This window comes from Cololabis saira, chromosome 2, assembly GCF_033807715.1.
Source record: "Cololabis saira isolate AMF1-May2022 chromosome 2, fColSai1.1, whole genome shotgun sequence".
Lineage (NCBI taxonomy): Eukaryota > Metazoa > Chordata > Actinopteri > Beloniformes > Belonidae > Cololabis > Cololabis saira.
Window position 1 is genome coordinate 32,644,766 of NC_084588.1, and position 27,178 is coordinate 32,671,943.

At 38.8% G+C, this 27,178-nt stretch overlaps 1 protein-coding gene across 1 annotated transcript; it reads left to right on the forward strand.

The window, feature by feature from the left end:
* The first annotated feature begins 5,544 nt into the window (after positions 1 to 5,544).
* On the forward strand, positions 5,545 to 26,940 carry rab27a (RAB27A, member RAS oncogene family). Its single transcript, XM_061743861.1, has 6 exons — positions 5,545 to 5,747; positions 16,706 to 16,874; positions 17,538 to 17,623; positions 17,747 to 17,850; positions 18,205 to 18,328; positions 25,865 to 26,940. The coding sequence occupies exons 2-6, from the start codon at positions 16,722 to 16,724 to the stop codon at positions 26,058 to 26,060; spliced, it is 663 nt and encodes a 220-aa protein (XP_061599845.1). The 5' UTR covers positions 5,545 to 5,747; positions 16,706 to 16,721; the 3' UTR covers positions 26,061 to 26,940.
* Positions 26,941 to 27,178: the final 238 nt, after the last annotated feature.

The window sequence follows — 27,178 nt, forward strand, 5'->3', positions numbered from 1 at the left end:
TATGTAACAAAATCAAGACATATTGTGTGACAGCTCATATACGTCTTCACAACAAAAAAACTGTGGAACAAGTACATAATTATTACACCATGTTCAGGTAAGTATGAGAACTGTTAAAACTGCAAAAGGGGGGCTCACTCTACCATAGTTCTATAACATATATGTATGAAACTCTGAAGGGATATTACGCAAAGACTTTAAGTAATTTGTTGAAATGCGTATCAAAATATGTATTTGAATAAAATGTAATTACATTCCCTGGGAAATGCTAAGGCGTCCGACTTCTTATGTCAACATAGGGTTTGTTGCGCGTCACTGAACATTCCGCTGGGGGGCGCTGTGGCGCTTCCTGCTGTTCTGCCTTACGAAGAAGAAGAAGAAGGCTTCCCTGCTGCATAAGTGTCCTTCTTGTTGTTGTCTTTAGTTGCATGTTCTTCTGTTTGATTTTCTGTGTATGGTGACCACAGACACCTTACATGAACCGCTTCACCGGTGAGTTTGAAATGTTTAATAAAATCGTCTCTGAAATAGTGACGATGTCATGTTGGACCAGAATTTAAGGGAGCGTTTAGGAACCTAGAATCACCGGCATTACTCACTTTATTTTGACATCCACTTTGGCGTTTTCAAAATAAAAGCTCGAATGAATACTCGGGTAACTATTTTAGTCGTTACAAATGAACTAAAATAAAAAAGAGAGACTATCCTTTACAGCAGACACACGGTACATCGACAGAAAAAGCTCAATAGTCTGTTTAGTTCTCAGGTTCGGTTTCAGTATTTTTAGATTTGCATGACTTGACTTTCATCAGTTTCTCTGAAGGTGGTAGAACATGGAAATCAGATTAACAGTCATTTGAATGAGTTGTGTCAAGATCTTAAGGATACAGATGGAGCCTGGTTTCTGGCAGTAGCAAAACTCACTATTTTTGTAAAGATTCATGTCCGGCACTATTTAAATCCTCATATTGTACATTTCTGTTTATCCCTGTTATACATTTTACTTTATTCTATCTCTCAGTTTATCTCCATATATATTTGTTTGCTTTTATATTTTTATTTTTTATCTTTATTTTTATTCTTACTGTATTGCACCAATCACCACAACAAATTCATTGTGTGTGTTCACAAACTTGGCAATAAACCCCCTTTCTGATTCTGATTCTGATATTGTAAATGAAAATGCTCACTCTAATCTCATGGTTTCTTTTCATAGCAGTTTATAGCAACATCTAGAAAAGTTTTTGTGGCCTTTTTTAGAATAAAGAATTCACAATTATTTCAACCGTACAATATGTGAAAGATATATCAACTGTAGTCTTATTTATGTACTTTATCTACTGTTTTGAAGTATTGTTATGATTCAAGATGTGCATTTAAAATAGTTGGACAAGTACAGTCAGCATGTCTAGTCACAATAATGCAGAGGTGGGTAGAGTAGCCAAAAATTGTACTCAAGTAAAAGTACTGTTACTACAGAATAATATAACTCAAGTAGAAGTAAAAAGTAGTCATCCAAATAATTACTTGAGTAAAAGTAAAAAAGTACTTGCTGAAAAAACTACTCAAGTACTGAGTAACTGTTGAGTAACGTCTGATTTATTTTTCTAACACAACCATTAAAACAGACACTATTACAAAATAATCATCTTTAGGCAAATTAAATCAATAAAATAATAATATAAATTAAAATTAATAAAAAATTTAAAATAGCTTAAATTAAAATAATCTTAACGTAAATTCAAGTACTTTAATAAATAAAATAAATACAATGACAGAATAAAAAAATAAATTAAGCACAAGTAGCACAAAATTTCAAGCCTTTGTACTTTTCTTTTTTAACCAGGCAGAACTAGAACAAGCCCATGAACTCATAGAAACTCTGTGTGTGTTTGAGTCTGTGTAAATGTGACAAAACATGCAAAAACAAACATTTTTCCCAAAGAATCACCCAGTGATGTCATGAGATTGACGCGTACGCGGATAAAAGGGATAAAAGAAAAGTAACAGCTCAACGTAGCCTAATGTAGCGGAGTAAGAGTAACAGTTTCTTCTTCACAAATCTACTCAAGTAAAAGTAAAAAGTATAGTGATTCAAAACTACTCCTAAAAGTACAAAATTTCCCAAAACTTACTCAAGTAAATGTAACGGAGTAAATGTAACTCGTTGCTACCCACCTCTGCAATAATGGCATTGACAAATGTTATGGAAAATCATGTAGGTATTGTAAAGTTACTATTAACAAAATAAAAACAAACACTGTTTTTCTTCAGGCTCATTTGCTGTCTATGTTGGGATTCCTCCTGAAAAGAAGTCATGTTTCGCCGAAGACTGCCAATAACACAGTTGGCCTTCGCCACAGTACTCGGAGTTACTGGTGGTTTTTATATCTACAGACCTTATTTTGAGCCATTGCCAAAGACTTCAGAAAAGCACAATGAGGAAGTGCCACAGAAAAAGGATGAAACAGCCAGAAGCAATTCACCACTCCCAGGAAATACTTCCCAGGCAGAAGCCTGAGCACTCAAAGGCTGCTGGACTGGAGGCCAAACAAACAAAACAAGATCAGAGCACATACATTATTGCTCCTATGTGTTAATGTGTGTGTGCAAAATAAAATAATCTATTATCCGACCTCCCAATTTGTCTCTTAATACTGTTTGTCCATCCTCTATCTGTACATGCTTTTATCCTTGTCAGGGTTGCAGGGTACATGACACAGATCAACTGTGAATGCTTACTTCTATGAACAATTTAGAATGACCAGTCACCTAAACATGCATTTCTTGGACTCTGAGAAGAAGCTGGAGGACCCACAGAGAACCCATGCAGCCACGAGGAGAAAACAAAGTGTGCATTTGAGTCTATTGGATTTAAAAACTGGAACCTTCCTTCAGTGACACGACCATGAAAACTGCCTTGCTGCTAATTCTCACATTCTCACACCCTGGACAGATGGTCCAGGTCGTCTTCAAGGCTCCAGTTAGGCTGATTAATCCAGTGCTGTAAAATCAAGGGATCAAGTGACTTCTGCATGACAAATCAGATGAGCTGTAAGATAACTTACGTAACAGTTCAAGTATACACTAAAAGATCTGCAACATATTTTTTTAGCTTTACTTGTATATCTACTACAAAGGTAAAATAGATAAATAAAATGATCCTCAACCATTAAGATAAGATAGTCCTTTAGTGATCCCCAGAGGGGAAATTCAGGTGTTAAAGCAGCTCAAAGTCAGATACATGTTCAGGGCAACATGAGCTCAGACTAAATAAACAAAGATAAATTATGAGTATGAAAAATACAATAAATCTCCTTCCACTACCCCCAAATTTCTTGATTCTAGGTTTTCTAGTCTGGATGTTTAAATTGTTCCAACAGCCATATTTCTCACCATTTCTTTTAATGTTTATAAACGATCAATACAGAATATAGTGAGGAAATTAATCAATAGTCATGTTGTCCTCCACCTGGGCAGCATGGTGCCTTGATGGCTCCCACTGCTGCCTCTCAGCAGGAAGGGTCCTGGTTCAAATCAAGGGCATTTGTCTGTGTGGAGTTTATATCTTTCCCCTGTGCTTGTGTGGGTTTTTTTTTTCAGGGTTCCTCCCCCAGTTCAAAGAGTCTAAATTGAGTGTGTGGTTGTTTGTCTACAAATGTGGCCCTGTGATGGACTGGCAACCTGTCCAGGGTGGGCTCCAGCAAATCCCCATGACCCTGAATTAGAATTGAGCTAATTGTCTTAATACTGAAGGGCTATTAAAGATCGCTCCATCATCTGTGCCTGCTTCAATCCAACTGAGGTGGAACAGTTGGTCCACTGGTGCAGTCAGAACCACCTGGAGCTGAACCCGCTCAAGACTTCGGAGACGACAGTGGACTTCAGGAGACACCCCTCCCCCTCACCATCCTCAACAGAACTGTCTCCACCACAGACTCCTTCAGGTTCCTTGGATCCACAATCCCTCGGGACCTGAAGTGGACCAGCCACAACTTCCTGCGTCAGCTCAGGAAGTTTAACCTGCCACAGCAGCTGTCCAGGACCTGTACCGGTCCAGGACCAGGAAATGGGCAGGTAGCATCTCTGCAGACCCCTCACACCCAGGACACAGTCTGTTCCAACTCCTCCCCTCTGGACGGCGCTACAGAGCTCTGTAGCCAAAACCTCCAGACAGAGACAGTTTCTTCCCCCAAGCTGTTGCTCTGAGGAACTCATAGAGTCTCAGAGTAATCAATCACTGTGCAATAATAATAATAATAATAACAATAATAATAATAATAATAATAATAATAACCTCAATCATATGCTGTAACAATGCACCTTTCAATAATCATGTTCACACTGCTGCACCATTCACTTTTCAATTGTATATATTTTAATAAGAGCCATCTTAACTATTTAAATCTGGGTTCAGTGAGCAAAAAAACAAAAAAATTCCCTGTCTGGCATGTTCATACTTGGCCAATAAAGCTTATTCTATTCTATTCTGAGGTGACCATTCAGGAGTCAGAATCAGAATCAGAATCAGGTTTATTGGCCAAGTCAGGTCAAACAAGACAGGAAATTTGACTCAGTTATTTTCGCTCACTGTACAGTAAATAGGCAAATGACAGCTCTTTTTTTTTAAGTGAACGGTGCAGCAGTATGAGGTAGACATGGTTATTGAAAGATGCATTTTTACAAAATATGATTGTGTTTATTATTGTCATTATTATTATTATTATTATTATTATTATCATTATCATCATTATCATCATCATCGCGCAGTGATTGATTACTCTGAGACTCTATGAGTGATGAGAGTTCATCAGAGCAACAGCTTGGGGGAAGAAACTGTCTTTCTTAAACATGGTCCCTCTAACATCTGCAGTCATGTCCAGCTTCTAGATCCGGAGGATGACGACATCAGATTACGCAAGATAATTATCATTCTGTGTAAACGGGATGTAAATGCAAGTTTTTCTTTCCAAGTTTCTGGTTTTGGATGGTAATGACTTCGTAGAAGTTTTAGTTAAGTAAAAGGATGGGGTAAAAACAGTGGTTTGTCTATGAAAGAGCAAAAGAGAATCAAACACAATTAAACATATTAACCTGCCGGTGTCGTGCCAAAAAGTGATTGCCTGCCAGAATCTGATTTCTCCTCTGAAAATGGGTCTTTTTACCTGCCAAAAATTGATAGAAGGCCAAATACAGCCAAATAATGAAAGGTTGTTTCTACCTAAATATGATTTGATCTCATTCTTGAGCTTCATAAAATAAACACTAGAGCTCGCATGATTGCTTTTAACTCTTTTAAAGGACCATTACAACACAAAATAGGCATTTTCACCTGCCAAAAAGTGATTGAAGGCCAAATACAGTTAATGAAAAGTTGTTTCTGCCTAAATATGACTTGATCTCAACGCAGAGCCTACGCCGTAAGGTGCGCGTCGCCGAGTACCCTACGCCGTAGGCTACGCAGTCCCCTACGGCATAATGTCTGCGTCGATTTAACGCAGGACCATAAATCCGGCTTTAAGCGTGTGGAGCGGGGAGGAGCCGCTTCTCCGACACGAGACGACACGCACTGAGCTCAGAGTGACCGAGGCAACTCTCCACTGATGGACTAGAGGACACGGAAAAAATAACAAAACAGCTGAATTTCCACAGTTTGAAAAGTTTTTCTAGAGTCACTTAACCTACTTTTTTTTTCTTTTAAAATAAAAAGGCAGGACCCTTGGCGCAGCAGCAACGCCCCGCGGCGGGTGAGTACGGTTTTCAGGAAATGTCAGTCGAAGAAACCAGAGAAACCAGCCTGTAGCATCAGCCTGGGAGTTAGCAGGACACTGACGACTTTCAACTTAGTTTGACTTGTATGTCGCCTGTCAAACTCACCCCTTACATAATGGGAAACATTTTTTCTGCCTTGTTCTAATGCCGCGTTCCATTTGTCCTCGGAAGTGGGGATTTCCCAGTTCCCAGTCGGAATTTACAACTGGAACGCCCCTCGAAGTGGGATTTCCCACTGGGAAAGTGGGAGAGTCTTCACCACCCCCGAGTTCACATTCCAAGATGGCTGCCCCGGTTGTAAACAGTAGAAGAGAGCTCTGTAAAAATTCGTAGCACTTCATTCTAGTTTTGGTCACACTAAATCAGTCGTATACAAGTATTGTTCGGCATATATATGCTGCTATAGTGTAATTTACATTTTTCATGTGGTATATGCGAACTACAAACTTGTTTTCCTACTTTGTAACTGGAACGCTGATAACTCGGCTGTGACGTCATTCCCAGTTCCGACTTCCGACTTCCGAGGTAAATGGAACGCAGCATTAATCACACCGCTCAGTCAGGTTTGGTAAGATATGAGATGGGTGTAAAGTTTCCTCCCAGTTCAGTAGTTGACTGATTTTTGCTGTTGTTGTTTTTAAGTAAAAAAAAAAGAAAAGTAGTGGGACTCCTCGGCTCCAGAGAAGTCACGTGGTCGCCGGTGACGGCCACATGAGGACCAGCTGAGAGTCATTAGGTTTTTATGTTTGTTTAGGTAAATTGATTACACTGTTTGTTTCTTAGCGTGGAAATTGGTTTGGATCGCCTCTCAACTATCTGTTTCTGCTGATAAAGCCTCACATGGTAGCTCAGATTTGGCTGCCACAAGTTTTTCATTATGATTAATTCTGACGTGTCCATTGCTTGCATCAGTTGTGCCAGTTTTGCACCTTGACCAAATATGTTTGTTAACTGCATTCTCGGATTTTTCCCAAGCAGCTGCCTCTGCATTGGACAGTTGCCCAGGGTGGGTCCTTTTGCTTGATTAAAGCTGTTTGGTTACTCAGCTGGGTGGTAGCCTGGCAAACACCAGCCTATCGTCAAATGGCAAGGCCAACCACGGCTCAGAGTTTCTTAGGTTGTGTTTTGTTTAAACACAGTTGACATATGTATGTAAAGGTATTAGATATCTCTCTCAAGAGGACAAAACAAGCATAAATAACAATGAGTCAACAGCAGAGGTGGGTAGAGTAGCCAAAAATTGTACTCAAGTAAAAGTACTGTTACTTCAGAATAATGACTCAAGTAGAAGTAAAAAGTAGTCATCCAAATAATTACTTGAGTAAAAGTAAAAAAGTACTTGATGAAAAAACTACTCAAGTACTGAGTAACTGTTGAGTAACGTCTGATTAATTTTTTTTAACACAACCATTCAAACAGACAAAAGTACAAAATAATCATCTTCAGATAAATTAAATCAATAAAATTAATTAAAATTAATAAAAAATAAAAAATTGCTTAAATTAAAATAACCTTAAAGTAAATTCAAGTACTTTAATAAATAAATAAAATAACAGAATAAAAAAATAAATTAATCACAAGTAGCACAAAATTTCCAGCCTTTGTACTTTTCTTTTTTAACCAGGCAGAACTAGAACAAGCCCATGAACTCATAGAAACTCTGTGTGTGTTTGAGTCTGTTTAAATGTGACAAAACATGCAAAAACAAACATTTTTCCCAAACAATCACTCAGTGATGTCATGAGATTGATGAGTATGCGGATAAAAGGGATAAAAGAAAAGTAACAGCTCAACGTAGCCTAATGTAGCGGAGTAAGAGGAACAGTTTCTCCTTCACAAATCTACTCAAGTAAAAAGTATAGTGATTCAAAAATACTCCTAAAAGTACAACATTTCCCAAAACTTACTCAAGTAAATGTAACAGAGTAAATGTAACTCGTTACTACCCAACTCTGGTCAACAGATATCAGCCATAGAGTTTTTACCTATTAAATCAGTTATATACTTTGTTGATAATTACCAGCATTTCAAAGAAAGCAGCATTTCAAATTTTCTTTGAAAAAGTGTTGTAAAAAATAAATTGTTTGAGAACCTCCATAAAAGTTGAAAATTGTGTGAAAAATCTGATCGTTGTCAACATTTACTGAAACCTTAATGCTCAGCCTCTGAAGCAGACAGACATGATAGAAAACATTTGAGGGCTTAATTTTCTATTGTAAGGGATTCTGTGCATGTATGTTCTTGGATATTGCTGAAAGCATCTTTGGCAATGTGTGGGAGTGGTTTTATAAAGCATCTAGTGCTGATACAATAAATGTTAGTATTCAGTAACGTTATTCTGAGCATGAAGAAGTCAAGTAAACTTTGTAAAAACTGCCATATGTACAGGAAAACAAAAAAAGCAATAAACCGTAGGTGTAAATAAAAATGTATAGCTACATGTTGAAAGATATATTTCAGAAAAAAATATTCTATAAAAAAGTATATAGGCCTACACTATAATCTGGCAAAAGGTAGTGTACAGGATGAAAGTGTAAACAGTGTGGTCTGTAGTTACACTGTAGGCTTTTTTTTTAATTGTTGATGAATTAAGAATTTCACAGAGTAATGAACTATTTAATTTAGTTACAACTTTAACGATAGGCATACATTTATTCATAATTCCATAGTAGAAATCTTGGAACTTCACTATAGATTTTTAGAGACTTTGGTATTTAATTAATCTGAAGCCTCCCTCATCAAAATGCACATTTGGTACCTTTGTTACCCCTCAAAATCTTCACTTTCTACAAGAGTTAGTTATTGAATAATTAGTTATGGCGATGCCAGCGACCAGAGCACCAATTTGAAGGTGAGAGAATCTCAACTTTATGCAAATGAACGGCTTTCATGTTATTGACACCAAATTCCGACCCTACCATCAAACCAGGCAACGTTTTTCCAAATAAAAGTTCTGTTCTCCAGTTTTGGTGAGCCTGTGCGAATTGTAGCCTCAGTTTCCTGTTCTTAGCTGACAGGACTGGCACCCGGTGTGGTCTTCTGCTGCTGTAGCCCATCCACCTCAAGGTTTGATGTGTTGTGCGTTCACAGATGCTCTTCTGCATACCTCGGTTGTAATGAGCGGTTATTTGAGTTACTGTTGCCTTTCTATCAGCTCGATCCAGTCTGGACATTCTCCTCTGACCTCTGGCATCAACAAGGCATTTACGCCCACAGAACTGCCGCTCACTGGATATTTTCTATTTTTCTGACCATTCTCTGTAAACCCTAGAGATGGTTGTGCGTAGGGCTGTTCGATTTTGCCCAAAAATAAAATCTCGATTTTTTTTCTCTCAAAATCCGATTTTCGATTACGATTAAGATTATTTTGTGAATTGACAAAAGGCAAAGAAATTATTTCAAATATGCTGTTTTTTTATTGAACATTTGCCCCATTGGGCTTTAAGTGCAAACTTTGCTCTTATTAAACCAAAATTGAATGAATAAAGTGCAAAACTCTGAAAATAAGTTGAAAAAAAGTTTTAAAAAATATAATAAAATATAAAGTTTTATCTCTGAAAAAAAGAATCAGCAAATCAGCACTTGCAAACATACACTAAGTTATATTTCCAATTAAATAAAACAAGACATTTTCTAATTAAACTAAACTGGGTCTTTGCATGCTAAATAATAATGCAACCCATGAAGGAGGTAGAGGTGTGTAATGTCAGTCATTACATTTGCTATTCACATTTGCAAGTTTTTTGCAAGGAACACGAGCCACCGGCCACCGGTCTACCCGGGGGCATGTTCCAACGCCCCCTCCTACACTAAAGAGCCTCTCCGATGGGGCACTTGTCGCAGGTATTGAGAGGTATTTCCATCAATCATTAATATGGTATCAATCATTAATATGTGTGCAGACAAGGTAAAAAAAAAATTAAATAAATAAATAAAAAAAGTGAAAAATCGATTTTACGATTTTTACGTTTTAACATCGTTCTAATTACATAATCGCGATTACGATTTAAAATCGATTAATCGAACAGCCCTAGTTGTGCGTGAAAAATCCCAGTAGATCAGCAATTTCTGAAATACTCAGACCAGCCGGTCTGGCCCCAACAACCATGCCACGTTCAAAGTCACTTATATCACCTTTCTTCCCCGTTCTGATGCTCGGTTTGAACTGCAGCAAATCGCCTTGACCAAGTCTACGTGCGTGCGTGCATGTGTGTGTGTGTATATATATATATATATATATATATATATATTAGGGCTGTAATCAACCAAAGAAATTCATGGTCGACTGAATATATTGTTTTGGATCGAATTTTTTGCACTGAAATTAAATACACACTACAGCCTTTTGAAATTAATAGGAGGAATATTAGTTGTAAAACAATTGTTTTGTCATATTTTAATAATTGACCAACACTATTATTTTGCACCGTACACAGTGGTGGCAAGTATTTATTTATTTTTTTCTGGTTGAACTACAGTGTGGGACTAACCCATATTTTGGTGGGGCTCAAATAATTGCAAGAATTTCAATGCAAATATATATTTAATAAATATTTAACATCCAGTGTGATCTGAGTTTATCTGGGAGATGCCATTGTTGTACCTTCAGTTACAGTACATAACAATTATTATACTAAAACATTGAAATATGTCAATTCTGATATGTTCATGTTGTCAAAACGGACGGGGCAGGTTGGCTTACCATTTTCAGGTGATAAGCCATGCTTGATGTGGAGCTGTGATATGCAAACTGTTGTTTGCAAAGTTTGCATTCAACTTTTTTTCCATTGTCTATCTTTATGAAATTCTGCCACTCTGCAGATGTCTCTGACATGATGGAGTTCAACAAATCACCTAACCTTGTCCTTCTACTTCCCAATCTATCCGTCTCTAGTCACTGGGGTGGGCTAATCCAAAATAGCAAAAACAGTTGTAGAACACAGACTTGTTTATTTCTTTAAGAGGTTTTGTGAAACTGTTATGTCTTCATTCTTCCAAATTAGCTTAACTTGCATCCTTTATGAGGAATTAAATGTCATTAAGTAAAGCTAATATATTATACATAATTGTCAGACATCTTAACCCTGAATGGCACCTCACAGTGAAGGTTAAGCATTGGATGAAGAGTATGAAGGTGTCTCAAAAAAGATGGGCTTTCCAACTATTAGTGGTCCCTTCATGTAAGTTCTTGTACACCTAATTTTTATAGAACCAACATAGCATTTTTCACCCAAGAGAAGTCTTCATCACGTGGAGGAGTATAGGTTAGGACATTATTGTCTCAGGAAACCTTGTGTAAGAGCGTATTGAGCGCAATACTTCTTGTTCTCTCTGATTGTATACTGCACTCAGTGCTTTCTTGCTCAACGCAATGAAGATTATGCTCGTTTACCAGAGCTTCCTTTCTTTTCACAGTTTGATTAAGCAATCGTTCTGCAATTTTAGATTTAGGCAAGTTTTATTAGTCACACTGTACTGATGATCAAAATCTAATTTCTTGTATTGACACTTCTTGTGTACGCACATTTGTTTAAGTGAGACCAAAACATTTGTTCTGAAGCGCTGCTCAACAAGGAAATGTCTGATTCTGTTGATAAAATCTGCAGAAATGTGCTGACTCAATCTTGGCTCCAGCAGTGTGGGTTTTTCTATATTGTACGTCACTTCTGTGACCTGTTTTTACTAAAGATAGGAATCAAGGTTTAATTAAAAGTTTTAACACAAATAAGTACAGTATAATATCTGCTAGTAAATTTGGCCCAATGTTTTTGAGAATATGACAACTTCCTTTAAAAAAGCCTGTTAGTTGCTTCAGTGTGGCCTTTTTAGTGTGCATTTTTATTTGACATTGCAGTAAACGTGAAGCATCACATATAGTTCAAATTGGCCTATTACCCTGATATCTATTCGTGAAACTTATTAAAGGTGTAACTACTAATTTGCAAGGTTTTTAATTACTATCATTGAATAATTTGGCAGAATAATAATCAAATTAGACCAGAGCCAACATTTTTATCATATTCAAATGGAGAGCACTGCAGCCCTACTGCCAAAATGTTTTGGTAAAAAATTTAGTTATTCTTTAGGTGTTAGCTCAGTTAGGAGGACTCTTCTTGTTGATATAATTCTTTGAACACTCCAGCCACTTGAAATGCATGGCTGATATATATGTATATACCATTAAATAACACTCAGTATATAACACAAAACATTTACAGTATCTTGGTATTTAATTTGCTTAGAATTTTAGCTTGTCAACTTGTGGGTCTGGAATAAACCTATTTATGTAATAGCCATGATTACAGGCTCCTCCACATTTACACTCACAAAGATTTCAGTGAAACATTGTGAAATTGACAGTTTTGTTCCCTAATCTGATGTACTATTGTTTTTTCTTCTTCTTTTCCCCCCTGAGCATAATTCACTTTCCCCTTGATAGATTAATAGAATAATAATAATAATTAAAATTAATAATAATATATGAATCATCATCTTATTATGGATGCAATGTTTGGTAGTTCAGATTTTTTGGGGATGAACTTTAACTATCAAATTTTTTAAACTCAAATGCTCCACAATTTTGCGGGGATATTATAGTTTTTATTAAGGGATTCATTATGATTTTTTTGTTTTGTTTTAGTAAAATTTGTTGTAGAAACTGTAGCTTCTCTTCAGTGTTGCTGAACCTTCTCTGAAGCACATCCAGCTGTGTGGTTTTAGCCACATACAGTTTTCAACAACTGAAGTGGAAAATATTTTATCAATGTTTTCCGAACACAAGAATGAATATTGTTTTCAAACTGGTTTTAAAAATGGACAGCAAAAGGGCTCTTCTGATGTGCAGTGGCAAAGAGTTTTGTACACTCGGCATCACCTAAACCCAGCTATAAGCTCTGATCAAAAGGATATGTGAAATGCAATATTTGCTGTAAACCTTCACCAGCAGCAGGCCAATAATAATGGATGGGCTTATATAGCTGGTGGCCACAGCTAACATTGATGGGCATTAGGTGGGCACGTTTTGAGTCGGTTTCCTGTATTTGTTTACAGCTTGGTGCCCCACATTATGAGAAAAAAGATCTGAAATCTGCTCTTCAGAAAATATGTGGCGTGACGCTGCAGATAATCTGTCCAGCAATATATAAGTGTATGGTCAGTATAAATGCCCACATTACCATGTTGCACCTGCTTCGTGTGTAAACAACGCTTTCAAGTGTAATGTGCTGATATGGTGCATGCGCAAAACGGACCGGAATGTAATCAGTAAAACAATTGATGACGACCTGCTGGGTTTAGAGCAGGGGTAGGCAACCCTGGTCCTCGAGTCCCACTTTCCTGCATGTAAGACGTTTCCCTGCTTCAGCACACTGTGATACAAGAAGCTGTGTCATCAACAGAGTTGTGGAGACCTTGGTGACAAGCTGACAATCACCATTAATTACAAACAGGTGTGTTGATGCAGGGGGACCAGGGTTTATCCCTGGTCTGGAGGGTCAAGTACTGCCGTCTAGGACCCTCTTGACCCCACCAAACTACTAAGTCCCAGCAAAACTAACTAGTAATAATGGATCTTTATCATCTTTTTGCTTTATTACACAGGGATATGTATTGTATGTAATATTGTATAGATCTTTATATATCATTCAGGCATGCACTTCAGCTGATAGCAGGAAAGTCTGGTAGTTGAGGTCTCCAACCTTAATTTTTGTTGTGTTTTGGTTGCGTTTTGCAAATTTACAGGTGGATACTATTGTGTGGACGAGTTTGTTCAGGAGGGTAGCTTCTTCTTTGTTTATATTTTTAATAGAAAGCGGAGCAACCAAAGAAACGCCACACAGGGAGAGCACCTTTTGACACAGAAAAATCGCAACTTCAATGATTATTTGGTAAATTTCTTTACATTCACAAACAATATCTCACACCACATGCTTTCTATTCAATCATTACATGCAATACAGTTAAACAATTTTTAAACCCCCAAATTAATCCCTAAGGAAAGGTTTGCCAGGAAAGATTTGCCAGTTTTATTGACTAAATCCCAAGAAGCCTTAAAGCTGTCATCCTGCTGAAGATGCTTTAGTAGACGACTGAGTAAAGGTTGTGAATATGAAAATGAGTTACCAATTTTATATTTTTAACAAATTAAAAACATTTTCCAAACACATTTTTATATTCACTGTGGGCTACTCAGTGTTACATAAAGTAGCATCAAGGAACCTTTGCAGTTTTTAGATATATTCCATTTATTCCTTTAGGAGTGAATGTCTCTTTTGTGTCCAATATTTACTCTTTCTTGGTCATTCTCATTTTCTCTTTCATAATTACTTTCATTAATATCTAACTTCCCTGTGCCATGATGTCTACAGTAGGTCTGTGAGCTTCATTGTTGCTGGTGTTTTACATTGCTGTTCAGTGGTACACGGGAATCACAGGTGATGAGTCCACTGTCACTTTGTGTGGTTTTGTTGATAGCAGGGATGGGAGACTGCGAATGCTAGAGAGCACCCCCTAAAAGTATCCAAAAATTCCTTCAAATTAATGTACAATTATATTTTAACATGGTAAACACTTTTTACGGAGAAGGTTCACAACTTTGTTGGATGTTGACATATGTGATGTCATCATTTTTATTATTTTTTTAATTAATTATTTATTTTTCCTCAGATATACATAGGCCTACTTTGACCATATAGTGTATTTTTTATTTTAGCATTAATCAAATATTACTCAATTAATTTCTGTTTACTTCACATCCGTATAAACCACTGTAAAATGTTAGTGTTTTTAGGTTTTCCATCCATGATTTTCATCAGCACAGTCTGGTTGAAAGTATTCTTGACATTTTCCTCAATAAATTCTGATCCAGCATCTGTACTACAAGGAAAACAACCATAAATGAAGTAACCAATCACAAACATGGACCTACAGCAATGTTTTCCACATGAACAAAAGAAACAATCCTAAACGAATATGAAGAATTTAAAGATATAATCCAGGATTTAAGCTGCAAACATCACGCGGTCAAAGCTGTGAGAAGCTGGAAAAAGACCTTGTATGTTAATTCACTGACTCATAATCAAAGCACTACTATATATGACTATAATTAGAGCTTGATACATAGTTAACATGTTGCATGTGTATTCTTGTCCTGAGGCAACTTCAACTGTAAACTTTCAACTGCAAACATGGAAGTATTCAATCATATTTTGAGCAAGTAATGAAAAATAATTAAAGGTTCTTAATCAGCTTATTCCCAAATGTCTGAGTTCACTTTGTATGACAACCTGGCAAAAAAAATCTTAAAAGAAAAATAAATTCTTAGTCAAAATGATTTGAATGGTTCATTAGTGTTGATTAAAAAATAAATAAAAATCGGACTGCATGTCTCAAAAAATAAATCAACAAAGAAATATTGAAAAAGTTTTGAGAAGCTTGAAACTGGTGTGGGAGTAAAAAATGAAAACACATTTATAACGATGAAATCTATATGATTAAGAACAAGCAATGACGTAAAAAAATACCTTCAGTAAATACTACCTTTTTCAAAAAAATGCAATTAATTTAATGTGCAAAAAAAATTTTAATTGATGTCAGTATTAAATAAGAGCCAATATTAAGATTTTTTTAAGTAGATGATGATGACAAATGTAACATTACTTCTGATAGGCCTAATGAAAGTTGGATTTAAAGTTATAAATCAAAGACTGCTTTAGAACTCTAAAGCTACCTGAATCAAAGAAAGTCTAGGAGCAGGAATGTAGAAGTCCGTGGTTCAGTGGGTTTAGGTTTTAGCTTACCATTTATGACATACTTGTACTCACCATTTCCATCACAGGGCATTTATCATGATTCTTGATTTTGCACGAAATGCTAATCTTCTTACGGTTCTAGATCAACGGGTCAATGGGGCATGCAGTTAAAGAATGTGAGGCCTGTCTGAGTTCTTCTCAGCATAGTGATCATATGATACATCTGTGGCTTTTCCAACTATTTTCACCGTGATTAGTGAACCATCACAAATGAGATTGTCACATCTTGTAGAAGAAAATAGTGTACTTCCTGTTAGCATAGACTATGTGCAAAAGCATATGAACATTCTTCTTGTCAAATAAAACCATTTCTGTTTTTACTCTGAGATATTCATAACATCTCAAAAGATTCAGGCAGTTGAGATATTCCAATGAAGTACATTTAGGTCTATTGAATTGTGTCTTTGGATAGAGGAAAATACAATAATTTAAAATGCTTCCTGTTAATGTGTGAGTGAGATTAAACAGGTTCTTCCTCACTGCAGCCTGCTGTGTTATCGGTTATACAAATCTATGACGGAAAGTGTAAAATATATTAAGTATTTGTCTTGTAGACTTATCTGAATCGTAAATTATTCAAACGCAGGTGGGCCAGTGGCTTCTCCTTAAATTAAGTGATAAAGGAACTTGGGTCATCTTTTAGTATAGAAGTTATTCATAATCAAAACAATTAAATGGTCCTGTAAATCTCCACAGATGAGGGCAACCAGCTTACATTATGATAATTGGCTTAAGTTTGCAGACATGAATGGATCAATTTTTACATTAAAATCCTCTGTTTAACTAATTTTGAAGTTGGAGTCAGTGTGAGCCAAAGAGGTGAGTTAAGCATGTGCTAGCTTAACATAGTAGTAGTAGTAGTAGTGATCTGACGCAACCATAAAAAGTTGGGAAGCAATTAAACAAAAGGTCATACCACATAAAACATACTTTGTTTTATTTTACTCTACAAAGGCACATCATTTATGAGTAAAACATAATCTAATAATAAAAACTTGAATATATCAATGGACACCAAAAAATGTTTGCATAGAAATTATGAGTCACTAGATTTAATTGATTTAAAATTAGTTACAGTATTAGCTTTTTTTTTTTAAATGACTTGTTTTGTTGGTGTGTTTCAGATATTAAGCACTCATTATGTCTGATGGGGAATACGATTACCTCATCAAATTCCTAGCCCTGGGTGACTCTGGTGTGGGAAAAACAAGCTTTCTATACCAGTACACAGATGGCAAGTTCAACTCCAAGTTCATCACTACAGTTGGAATAGACTTCAGAGAAAGAAGAGTGGTATGTATGTACACTTTTGTCATGCCTGTTCATGAATACTGGCGATTTCCTGCATAACTCAGGGATTTTGTGCTCCAAACTTGTGGTGCAACATTTCCACGTGTGCTTCTGCGTTACAAGCTTTGATAGCTGCCGGGTTAGGGACTTAAATGCTTTTCCACAAAATGAAGTAATACTTTAACAAAACAAAAGACTACTGATGGATATTGCAACATAAATCTAAGATATGACTAATCCATGTGAACAGCAGGCAGCACCCTCCTTAAGAATAAACACTTCTTACCATTAGCAAACAGCTGACTAGTGTTCATATTTACTCTGTTCTTGCTTTTAATACTACTGACTTCCAACTCTAAGAATCTAGCCTGCTGTCAGTATGATAATACCAGACTGTCTGGAGGTTGATGTTGAGGTTAATGCTCAAAAAGAGCATTGCCAAATTGAATTTTACATAAATGTATTGTTATTATTTTAATGGAGAAGAATAATTGTACTATACATGTATTAGAAACAAAGAGATGTCTTTACATTGTAATTTATTGTAAGTTTTCTGAAATCAGCACACAGAATAGTTTATTCCAGTTTCCCAATATTCAAGAGCAGAAATATAGTGGATTCAGAAAGAGTTCAATATTTAACCCGGTCGGTCTCTGTGTCTCTCAGATATACAAATCAACAGGTCCAAGTGGAAGTTCAGGCAAAGGACAAAAGATCCACATGCAGCTGTGGGACACTGCCGGACAGGAGAGGTGGACCTACTTCTGCTAGCACTTCAAACAACCTCCAAAACCCTCCCTAAAGTTTTCAAATGTCTTTACCAAATATTAATTATGTCTCTTAATCCGTTTTTTTTTTGTTTCCAAACAATTTAGGTTCCGAAGTTTGACAACTGCTTTTTTTCGAGATGCAATGGGATTCCTACTCCTGTTTGATCTGACAAATGAGCAAAGTTTCATCAATGTCAGAAACTGGATGAGTATGTCTCCTGCTTCAACTTCTCAAATATGAATGTTTTTAATCACTGATTTGAAAAACTTGGCAAACTAAAAACAAAAGTAAATTAAGACGAAAACAAGTATACAAAAAAAAAGTTAGAGCCTCATAATCATGTCTGTTTCATGTAAAATTGACTTTAGCTGGATATGTGGACCCAAAGAATAGTCGGATTGTTCTAAAAAGTCCATTAAATCATATTACAAACTGACCTACTGCAATGTGCAAATTTCAACTGACTGCATTAGTTTGTTGTTTTTTTTCCTTTTTTTAATAAACAGGAAATCAAGCTTTTACACCTAGAAGTAAATACATAATGGCTTAATGTCCTTTACAGGTCAGTTACAGATTCACGCCTACTGTGAAAGTCCGGATGTGGTCCTGTGTGGAAACAAATGTGACCTGGCAGATCAGCGAGCAGTCAGTGAAGATCAGGCCCGTGATCTGGCAGAGAAATACGGGTATGTCCATTTGATTTGTGCATAAAACTCTCCTTCAAACATTTGTCAAGAAGGTGGTGGCTTCAGTGTTTGTCTAACTCTGCACAGTAGATTGTATGACAAGTTTTTCCCTCTTCAAAAGCAAATATTTGCTTATGTGTGAAATCTCATGCTCTGTGCCCATTAAATACACCTTTATCAAACAAACTGATGCTGTGGAGCAGTTCATAAAACAGTTCAAAGAAGAATATATCGCACTAAATAACTAAAATGTTTTGGTTTTTGGTCACTTTAATGTGTATTTTATTTTACTGTGTATATGTGTGCGTTTCTTTGTTTCAGATCTTTTTTTTTTAAATAAAATATTATTTTTGTCCAAACACAACACATATCTATATATATATATATATATATATATTGTTAGAAAGCCCACACTGCTTATGTTTACTAGTTCATAGTATTTTATATTATTCGTTTTTTCTATGTGTATATTTAATTGTCCTACGTTACTGGACTCACCAGACTTTACCAACGGTCCCTGAACGCACCACAACCGTTACGTTCCGACGCCGTTAAACGAAGGCAGTTTACTTTTCCTTCATGTGGCTGCCGATAGATGGTGCTGTTTTCCTCGTCCGTTTTAACCATCCGCCTGTGTTTTTGAGTTTTTACTGTGCGTAGATGCCTAAAGGTGAGCTTAAATGACATTATAAGGTGAACTGAACATCAGCATGTTTATCCGTTCACACTTTGTTGAAGCTACAGTTAAACTGCTTTTATGTAATATATTAGTTATGCTACTACTGTTCATTTCTATAGTTTATAAACCTCTTTGTAGTTGGTATGTTAATATTAATTAGTAATTTGCTGTAATATTTGATTAATGAATACATTAATGATTAATGAAACATGTAAGTTATGTTATTTACTTTGTATTCTGGTTTCGGTATATTACGGTAATACGTTTTTCTCTTGTTTGTATTGTTACAGACCACAGTTAATTAAATTCATTTGACCTGGAAATCCGTATCCGTGTCCTTTAACTTGGACACACATCCATACCTTGCCACTCTAAACCAGATATTTCCTGGAGACCCCAATTCTCCTTTTTATGGTCCTTCGAGCCGGATTAGAGTACCAACCAAGGTATGGAACCTACACATACGGATGCCGGAGCTGAATCTGAACCCCAACGTGCCTCACGGAGAGAACGATGCCTTCCAGCGTACCTGGATGACTATGTGGTTGCAACTCTCCCTTTTCAGGGACAAACCCAAACCACACAGCGGGCTCCTTCCTCCCAATGTGCACGCAGTAAACTGACACGCTCATCCCAGAGGAGCTCCAGTTCCAGGTCAACACGTTCAACACGCTCGTCGGGGAGCAGATTCTCCTCCAGGGTCCTCTCAGAACTGGAAACAGCCCAGCTCGAAGAGCGACTGAAGCAGATGGAGCTGGAGGAGATGCAGCAGCAGCTGGAAGATGACCGACAGGCCGAACTTGAATGTCAGAGACTACAAGATCAAGCCAGAGAGGCCCAACAGCTACAGGAGGAAGCCCTTAGAGCCCGAGAGTCATTAACCAGACAACTGGAACAACGGCGACAACTAAAGAAGAGAGAGAATGAACTGGTGATAGCCAAAATGGTTACTTCTCTACTTAAAGAGAAAGCACAGGATACTCATGACATCAGCGCCTCACCTCCTCCCTCAGATGATGGAAAAGCAGGCATGACTCCAGCTCTTCCGCCAGCGTCTATGGCTCCGCCTCCAGCTCTACACCCGGGTTTGACTCAAGCATCTGTGGCCCCACCTCCAGCTGTACACGCAGCTTTGACTCCAGCATCTGTGGCTCCACCTCCAGCGCAAATCGTGGCTCCGCCTCCAGCTCTCCGAGCGGCTCCGACTCCAGTGTCTGTGGCTCCACCTCCAGCGCAAATCGTGGCTCCGCCTCCAGCTCTCCGAGCGGCTCCGACTCCAGTGTCTGTAGCTCCACCCCCTGCGGCGCTGGCTCCACATCCAGCTCTCCATATGACTCAGCTTCCAGTATCTCTAGCTCAGCCTCCAGCGCCACATTCAGCTCTTCCTTCAGCACCCCTGCCTACTAATCTACCACCTGCGAGTTATCAGCCTGCTCCTATAGGTGCTGCATTATATCAGGCACAGCATACACCATATCCAGTTCACCCACCGCAGCACTACCAACCTAGTGCAGCTTTCTCCTACCCTGTCCCAGCAGCTGGTATGGATTTGTTCCTTGCATCATCCTACGGTGTTCCAAAGCCTATGATCCCCTTCTTCGACAGTGATAAAGAAAGTGACTTTGCTCTACTGAAGATGGCCCTTGACAACTTGTTAAACTGTCATCAGCACCTGAACGAGCAGTACAAGTACCAAGTTCTCCTTGGACACCTGAAACTACCAAGTGCACTCCAGCTGGCCAAGGCCTACATGCACGATCCAAGGCCGTACACCATGGCCATCCAAGCTCTACAGGACAAGTATGGGCAACCCCGTCAGCTTGTCCAAAGTGAACTGGGTGCCATTCTGAACACTCCAGCCCTCAAGTTCGGAGACTCCGAAGCATTTGATGCCTTCGCCCTGTCTATCCAATCACTGGTAGGCATGCTTAGGACTCTGGAGGGACAGAACGGCTATGAATTAAGATGTGGATCTCATGTCGACCGACTAATGAGTAAGATGCCGCCAAGCTATCGCGATGGGTTCGTGGAATACTGCCTGAACCAAGGTATACTTCGGACAGGTACTGACCAAACCTATACCTTATCTGACTTGGGCTCCTGGTTACAGAGGAAATCCCAGGCTAAGCGCATAGCAGGTCGAGCTGCTGCTCTCTACAACTACGAATCTCCCAAGCCAACAAATAAAGATTACCGGGCTTTCCATAAATCAAAAGAGAAACCTACAGCGTTTTTCCTCACTGCCAATGACGACCAAGGCTCCAAGGGACGGTTTCCACAACCTATGCCCTCATCTAAACCTAAACCTTACTGTCCCCATTGTGACACTAAAGAGCATTTCCTGAACGCCTGTACAGAGTTCAAGAAACTGAGCACAGGACAGATCGTGAAGTGGATAACTGATGGACAGCGGTGTTGGAAATGCGGACGATCTCACAAGCCTGATTTTTGCACCCTCAAGCGACCTTGCAACACCTGCAAAGAGCAGCATCTGACAGTACTGCATGATGTAGTCCAGCAAATCCAGAAGAGTGTGCTCATGGTGACCACTCCGAGTACAAGAGTGTACTTAGATAGACCGAACAGGTCCCCAAAGGTGATGCTGAAGGTCGTGAAAGTCCTTCTTCATAATGGAGATCGAGTACTAGAGACTTATGCAGTACTTGATGATGGATCGGAGCGAAGCATCATCCTGCCACAAGCCGTGCAACACCTCAATCTCACCTCAGAGCCTGAAACGCTCAACCTTCGGACTGTTCACCAAGAGGTAGTGCAGCTTCACGGTGCTTCAGTTGCATTTCATGTGTCCTCCCTGCCTAAACCTGGTGAGAAGTATCACATACGTCAGGCATTTACATGTGATACCCTGGGTCTCTCCGAGCACTCCTACCCAGTGACAACTCTCCAACGGAGATACAAACACCTCCGCAACCTACCTTTGCCTCACGTGGACCACGTCCAACCCCTTCTGCTTATCGGATCTGACATGCCTCATCTCCTGACACCTATAGAGCCGGTACGTTTGGGCCCACCAGGGGGACCCATTGCAGTCCACACCAAGCTTGGCTGGACTCTTCAAGGTCCCACCAGCACTGACCAAGTTCCCGGGTCAGAGCAGCAGTGTCTATTCACCTCAACAGTCTCACAGACCAGTGAGCTCTTCAAGAACGTTGAGCATCCTTGGCAGGTCGATACGCTGCCTTACGTGAGCGAGAGGCAGGTAACCCGATCGAAGCAGGATCAGCAAGCCTTAACCCTACTCCAGACATCCACTGTCAGGGTCACTGTTGATGGCACACAGAGAAACGCTACACCGCTGCTTCGTCGAGCCAATTCCACAACTCTCCAGGCTCCTATGGAGGCAGTGTTGCCGAGCCTTCGAAGTACTGAACGGAGGCTCGCCAAAGACTCTGACCGTGCCAAAGTATACTGTCAGGAGATCCAGAAATGGGAGAAAACGAGCTATGTAGCGGTGGTGCCATCTGAGATAGCTACAGCAACCACAGAATCGTGGTTTATACCTCACCATATGGTGCGGCATAACAACAAAGAGAGGATTGTCTCTAATTGCTCTTTCCAGTACAAAGGGACTTCCCTCAATGACATTCTTCTCCCTGGACCTGCCCTAGGTCCATCGCTGCTAGACGTCCTCATTCGGTTCCGGCAGTATCCAGTTGCTGTGAGCAACTGGAGGCACCAGGAAAGTTATCCTGCTGATGATATCACGCGTGGCAAGACCTTGAAGGAGCTGTCCCGACCACACCGCTGGCCCCAAGGCCCGAAGTTCTTGCGTCACACCGAGGATCAATGGCCTGCTAGCCCGTCAGCCTATCCAGAACCAGAGGATAGCGAAATAAAGAAATCAGTTTTCTGTGGCCACGGGACATGCAATTCCAGTCCTCAACTCCCTGATGTCAGCACGTTCTCCACATGGAAGAACCTCATGCAGGCAACAGCACGATCCCTACATGGGGCGGCCGATCCAAGCTCTAGCTCACCTGAAGCAGCTGGTTACATCAAGGCAGAGAATCTCCTTCTAAACCAATCGCAGTCCGGGTCATTCCCGGAGGAGGTCAAGGCACTCATGTCTGACCGACCCCTACCAACCAACAGTCGTTTGGGATCCTTATGTCCCAAGTATGATAAGGAGACAGGACTCCTCAGAGTCGGAGGGAGACTTCGACGAGCTGAGCAGCTCAAATCGGATGCTATCCACCCGGTCGTATTAGACCAAAAGCATCCTCCGACTAAGCTCATCATCCAGGATTTTGAAGAGACTCCCCTTCATCCTGGACCAAAGACAGTGCTGGCTGAACTGTGTCGCCAGTTTTGGATTATGCGGGGGAGGGAAGCAGTCAAAGGGTGTCGATTGTTTCGGCCCCCTTTCTGTCAAGATTGGACGTCGGACAGAGAATCGCTGGGGCATAGTGTTCAAATGCATGACTACTCAATGTGTGCATTTAGACCTCCTAGAAAGCCTCCAGACTGCTACCATGAAGGTCAAAGATCGGACCTACATCCGACCAGTAGCTCGCTTAGTCCAGCTCCCTAAGCTTGAAGATGATGAAGTCGGGGATACACTTACCTGAGTGGCCTTTCTACCTTGGATTCGATTGTCCATGCAGACACTCGGGGGCGGCTGTGTTAGAAAGCCCACACTGCTTATGTTTACTAGTTCATAGTATTTTATATTATTCGTTTTTTCTATGTGTATATTTAATTGTCCTACGTTACTGGACTCACCAGACTTTACCAACGGTCCCTGAACGCACCACAACCGTTACGTTCCGACGCCGTTAAACGAAGGCAGTTTACTTTTCCTTCATGTGGCTGCCGATAGATGGTGCTGTTTTCCTCGTCCGTTTTAACCATCCGCCTGTGTTTTTGAGTTTTTACTGTGCGTAGATGCCTAAAGGTGAGCTTAAATGACATTATAAGGTGAACTGAACATCAGCATGTTTATCCGTTCACACTTTGTTGAAGCTACAGTTAAACTGCTTTTATGTAATATATTAGTTATGCTACTACTGTTCATTTCTATAGTTTATAAACCTCTTTGTAGTTGGTATGTTAATATTAATTAGTAATTTGCTGTAATATTTGATTAATGAATACATTAATGATTAATGAAACATGTAAGTTATGTTATTTACTTTGTATTCTGGTTTCGGTATATTACGGTAATACGTTTTTCTCTTGTTTGTATTGTTACAGACCACAGTTAATTAAATTCATTTGACCTGGAAATCCGTATCCGTGTCCTTTAACTTGGGCACACATCCATACCTTGCCGCTCTAAACCAGATATTTCCTGGAGACCCCAATTCTCCTTTTTATATATATATATATATATATATATATATATATATATATATATATATATATATATATATATATATATATATAACTTGTATTACAAGTGCTAGAGTACTAAAGCCCATGTCTAACTCCCTTTCATGTCCTTGGCGCCTGTGCTGCTGTTCCCTGCTCCTGCTGTTTCACTGTGAACAGCTGACACATTTACTTGGTCAGATTAACTCCTGCTAACCTTGGATCACACTTATAATCATGTCAGTGCAGCGATACTAAATCTTACAAGGCAAGGCAAGGCAAATTTATTTATATAGCACAATTTAACACAAGGTAATTCAAAGTGCTTTACATTGACATTAAAAGCGGCAAGACATAGTAACAAGCAGAGTGCCACAAAAAGACTCTCGGGCTCAACAAACAATGGAAAAAAAAAAAAAAAAAGTTAAAAAGTTGCTGAAAGGGTCTGAAATTGTATTTGAGACATTTGAGCCATTTATCTGGTAACAGTGGAATAAGCGCAACCCTACAGTAGTACATTTAAGTATGTTGGGTTTAAAATAATGTAACTGTGTTAGTGGGTTGCCACATAGTTTTGGACAACTTTTAATACACTTGGACATTTGCTTATATTATGAGGATGTGAGAAACACTGAAGAGATTTAATTTACCATTGGTATCATCTCCCTCTAATAAATACTTACAAATAGACCAGATTAACCAATGGCTGATAATATTCCCTAATAACTGCCTGTTGCAGAATTACTTTTCAAACATTACAGTCTCCATCTTGTGTTTTTCTTTTCTTTTTCTTCTTTGAAGATGCAATAACTGAGCACCTTTTCAGATCCTCAGAAGGTTAGAAGTTGGAAAGTACTGAGAGATGAAGTTTTTTTTTTTTTAAATAGTGTGATTGTGTTTAAAACACTCACGTGGGCATGACTCAAGACCTGGGAGCCACCTAGCATGATAAATGGAGTGTGTCGAGTCTGAAATAGAGGGGTAGAGTGGTAATGTAACGATATAGTCACCGTGTCACACATCACTGACACATTAGAGCACCACAATCAATCTGAGAAGTCATTCAGGAAGATGACAATTTTGGAAAAAGAGAAAACAGAAAACTGGAATGACAATAAAGTGAAGTTGCTCACGCTGAGGATGAAATTTCTCATCTCAGTATTGATACTGTTCAGGGATGCGGCCCTTTACAATAAAATTGTTGAAATAGTGCAAAAGAGTTATCTACAAAAGCAAATCTCAAGCGATTCATAGGTTGTAATCAATTTGAAATAAATGCATGACGTCCGTGATCGTCATATGAGGCAGCAGTCTATTAGTCACACAACTTTTTGAATAGTTTGGATCAGGAAGGCAAGAGACAGTAGAATGGTGGGTGATGTTATTTTCAGTGGTGATAAAGGTCAGTCTGAATAGAGACATTTTCTCTCCCCTGCTGTGTTGCAAACTTATGTAAATAAGTGAGATTTTATTTCTGAAAGCAATATCACATTCTAACCAGTTAAAATGATCTCTTCTCCATGCAGGATCCCATACTTTGAGACCAGTGCTGCAAACGGGCAGAATGTCGGTGAAGCCGTGGACGTTCTGCTGGATCTCATCATGAAGAGGATGGAGCGATGTGTTGACAAGTCCTGGATCCCAGATGGGACTGTCCGGGCGAATGGACCCACCAACCCAGACATGTCAGAGCGCTCCGATGGAGGCAAATGTGGATGTTAGAAAGAATTTCGTCACACATCTGTGTTCACATGTTTTTTGTGAAAAAAGAGTGAGACAGCCAAACAAAGTGGAATTCTGTGTAGTACATCGTGTGGTTGCGAAAACTTCATCACCTTCAGTGTTATCTGTGTGCTCCACAAACCAGTGTAATGCAGATTTACTTTCACTGACATGCTGGTTGATCAGTCAGTACGGACTTAAATGCATTTTTAATTTGGGTATTTAATTTGTATTTACTTTTATTTAGTCATTAGTTCATACAATAATACATTGAAATTAGTTGAAAGGTGAATTTATTTTTTCTGGCTTACATTTTCTTCCACTTTTGGTGCATATTTTCAAGCGTTACTTTTTTCCTCCACAGAATGATGAGGACCCTTGTTACATGTGCTATAGACATATGGCCTTTGAGAGAAAAATTGATGATGGATGTACTTTTAGGAACCTTTATGTCACTCTTTCTGTGCCACTAATCTTTACTGAATGTCTTATTTTTAATTGTTAAATACTGCAGTCTTACTGGAGCCAAAGCAGAAGAAAATACAGCTCATGCGACTGTGGTATTGACTAGAACAGCTAACGCATACTTCCTTCTAGTAATGTTTTCACTAGCTACCCTCAAAAATGTGGGTTTAGGATTACAGTTTAATCTATATTATGAAGTTTAAAACAATTAAATAAAAAACAAGGCAGTAACTCAGGAAGCCAGTTAATTCAGGTATTGCACCTATAAGATGGATACACAAATGTTTAATCAAAGCCCTTTTTTAAAAAAGCTTAACACATCACTCAGATTTATGTTTTAAACTAAAATATTGGTGTATGGATTTCCTGTGTTAAGTCTGTATCTAAAGTTAAAACATGGCAAGATGGATCCCACTATAAAAGAAATACGTCTGCAATGACTTTATATTCAGTATCAGGGACTGTTCGGTGAAGATGCCTCCCCTAAGACTTTTCAGATTGCAGAAGTAAAGTTTGTTTTGCAGAAATGATGTGAAATGGTTTCACAATGCAGTCCTTTTCACCTCTTATAGAGCCAAACTTTGTAGACATTTTGTCATTTGGCCTACGGTTGGGAATTAGCAGGTTTGATGGTGCTAAGAGTATTTTAAATA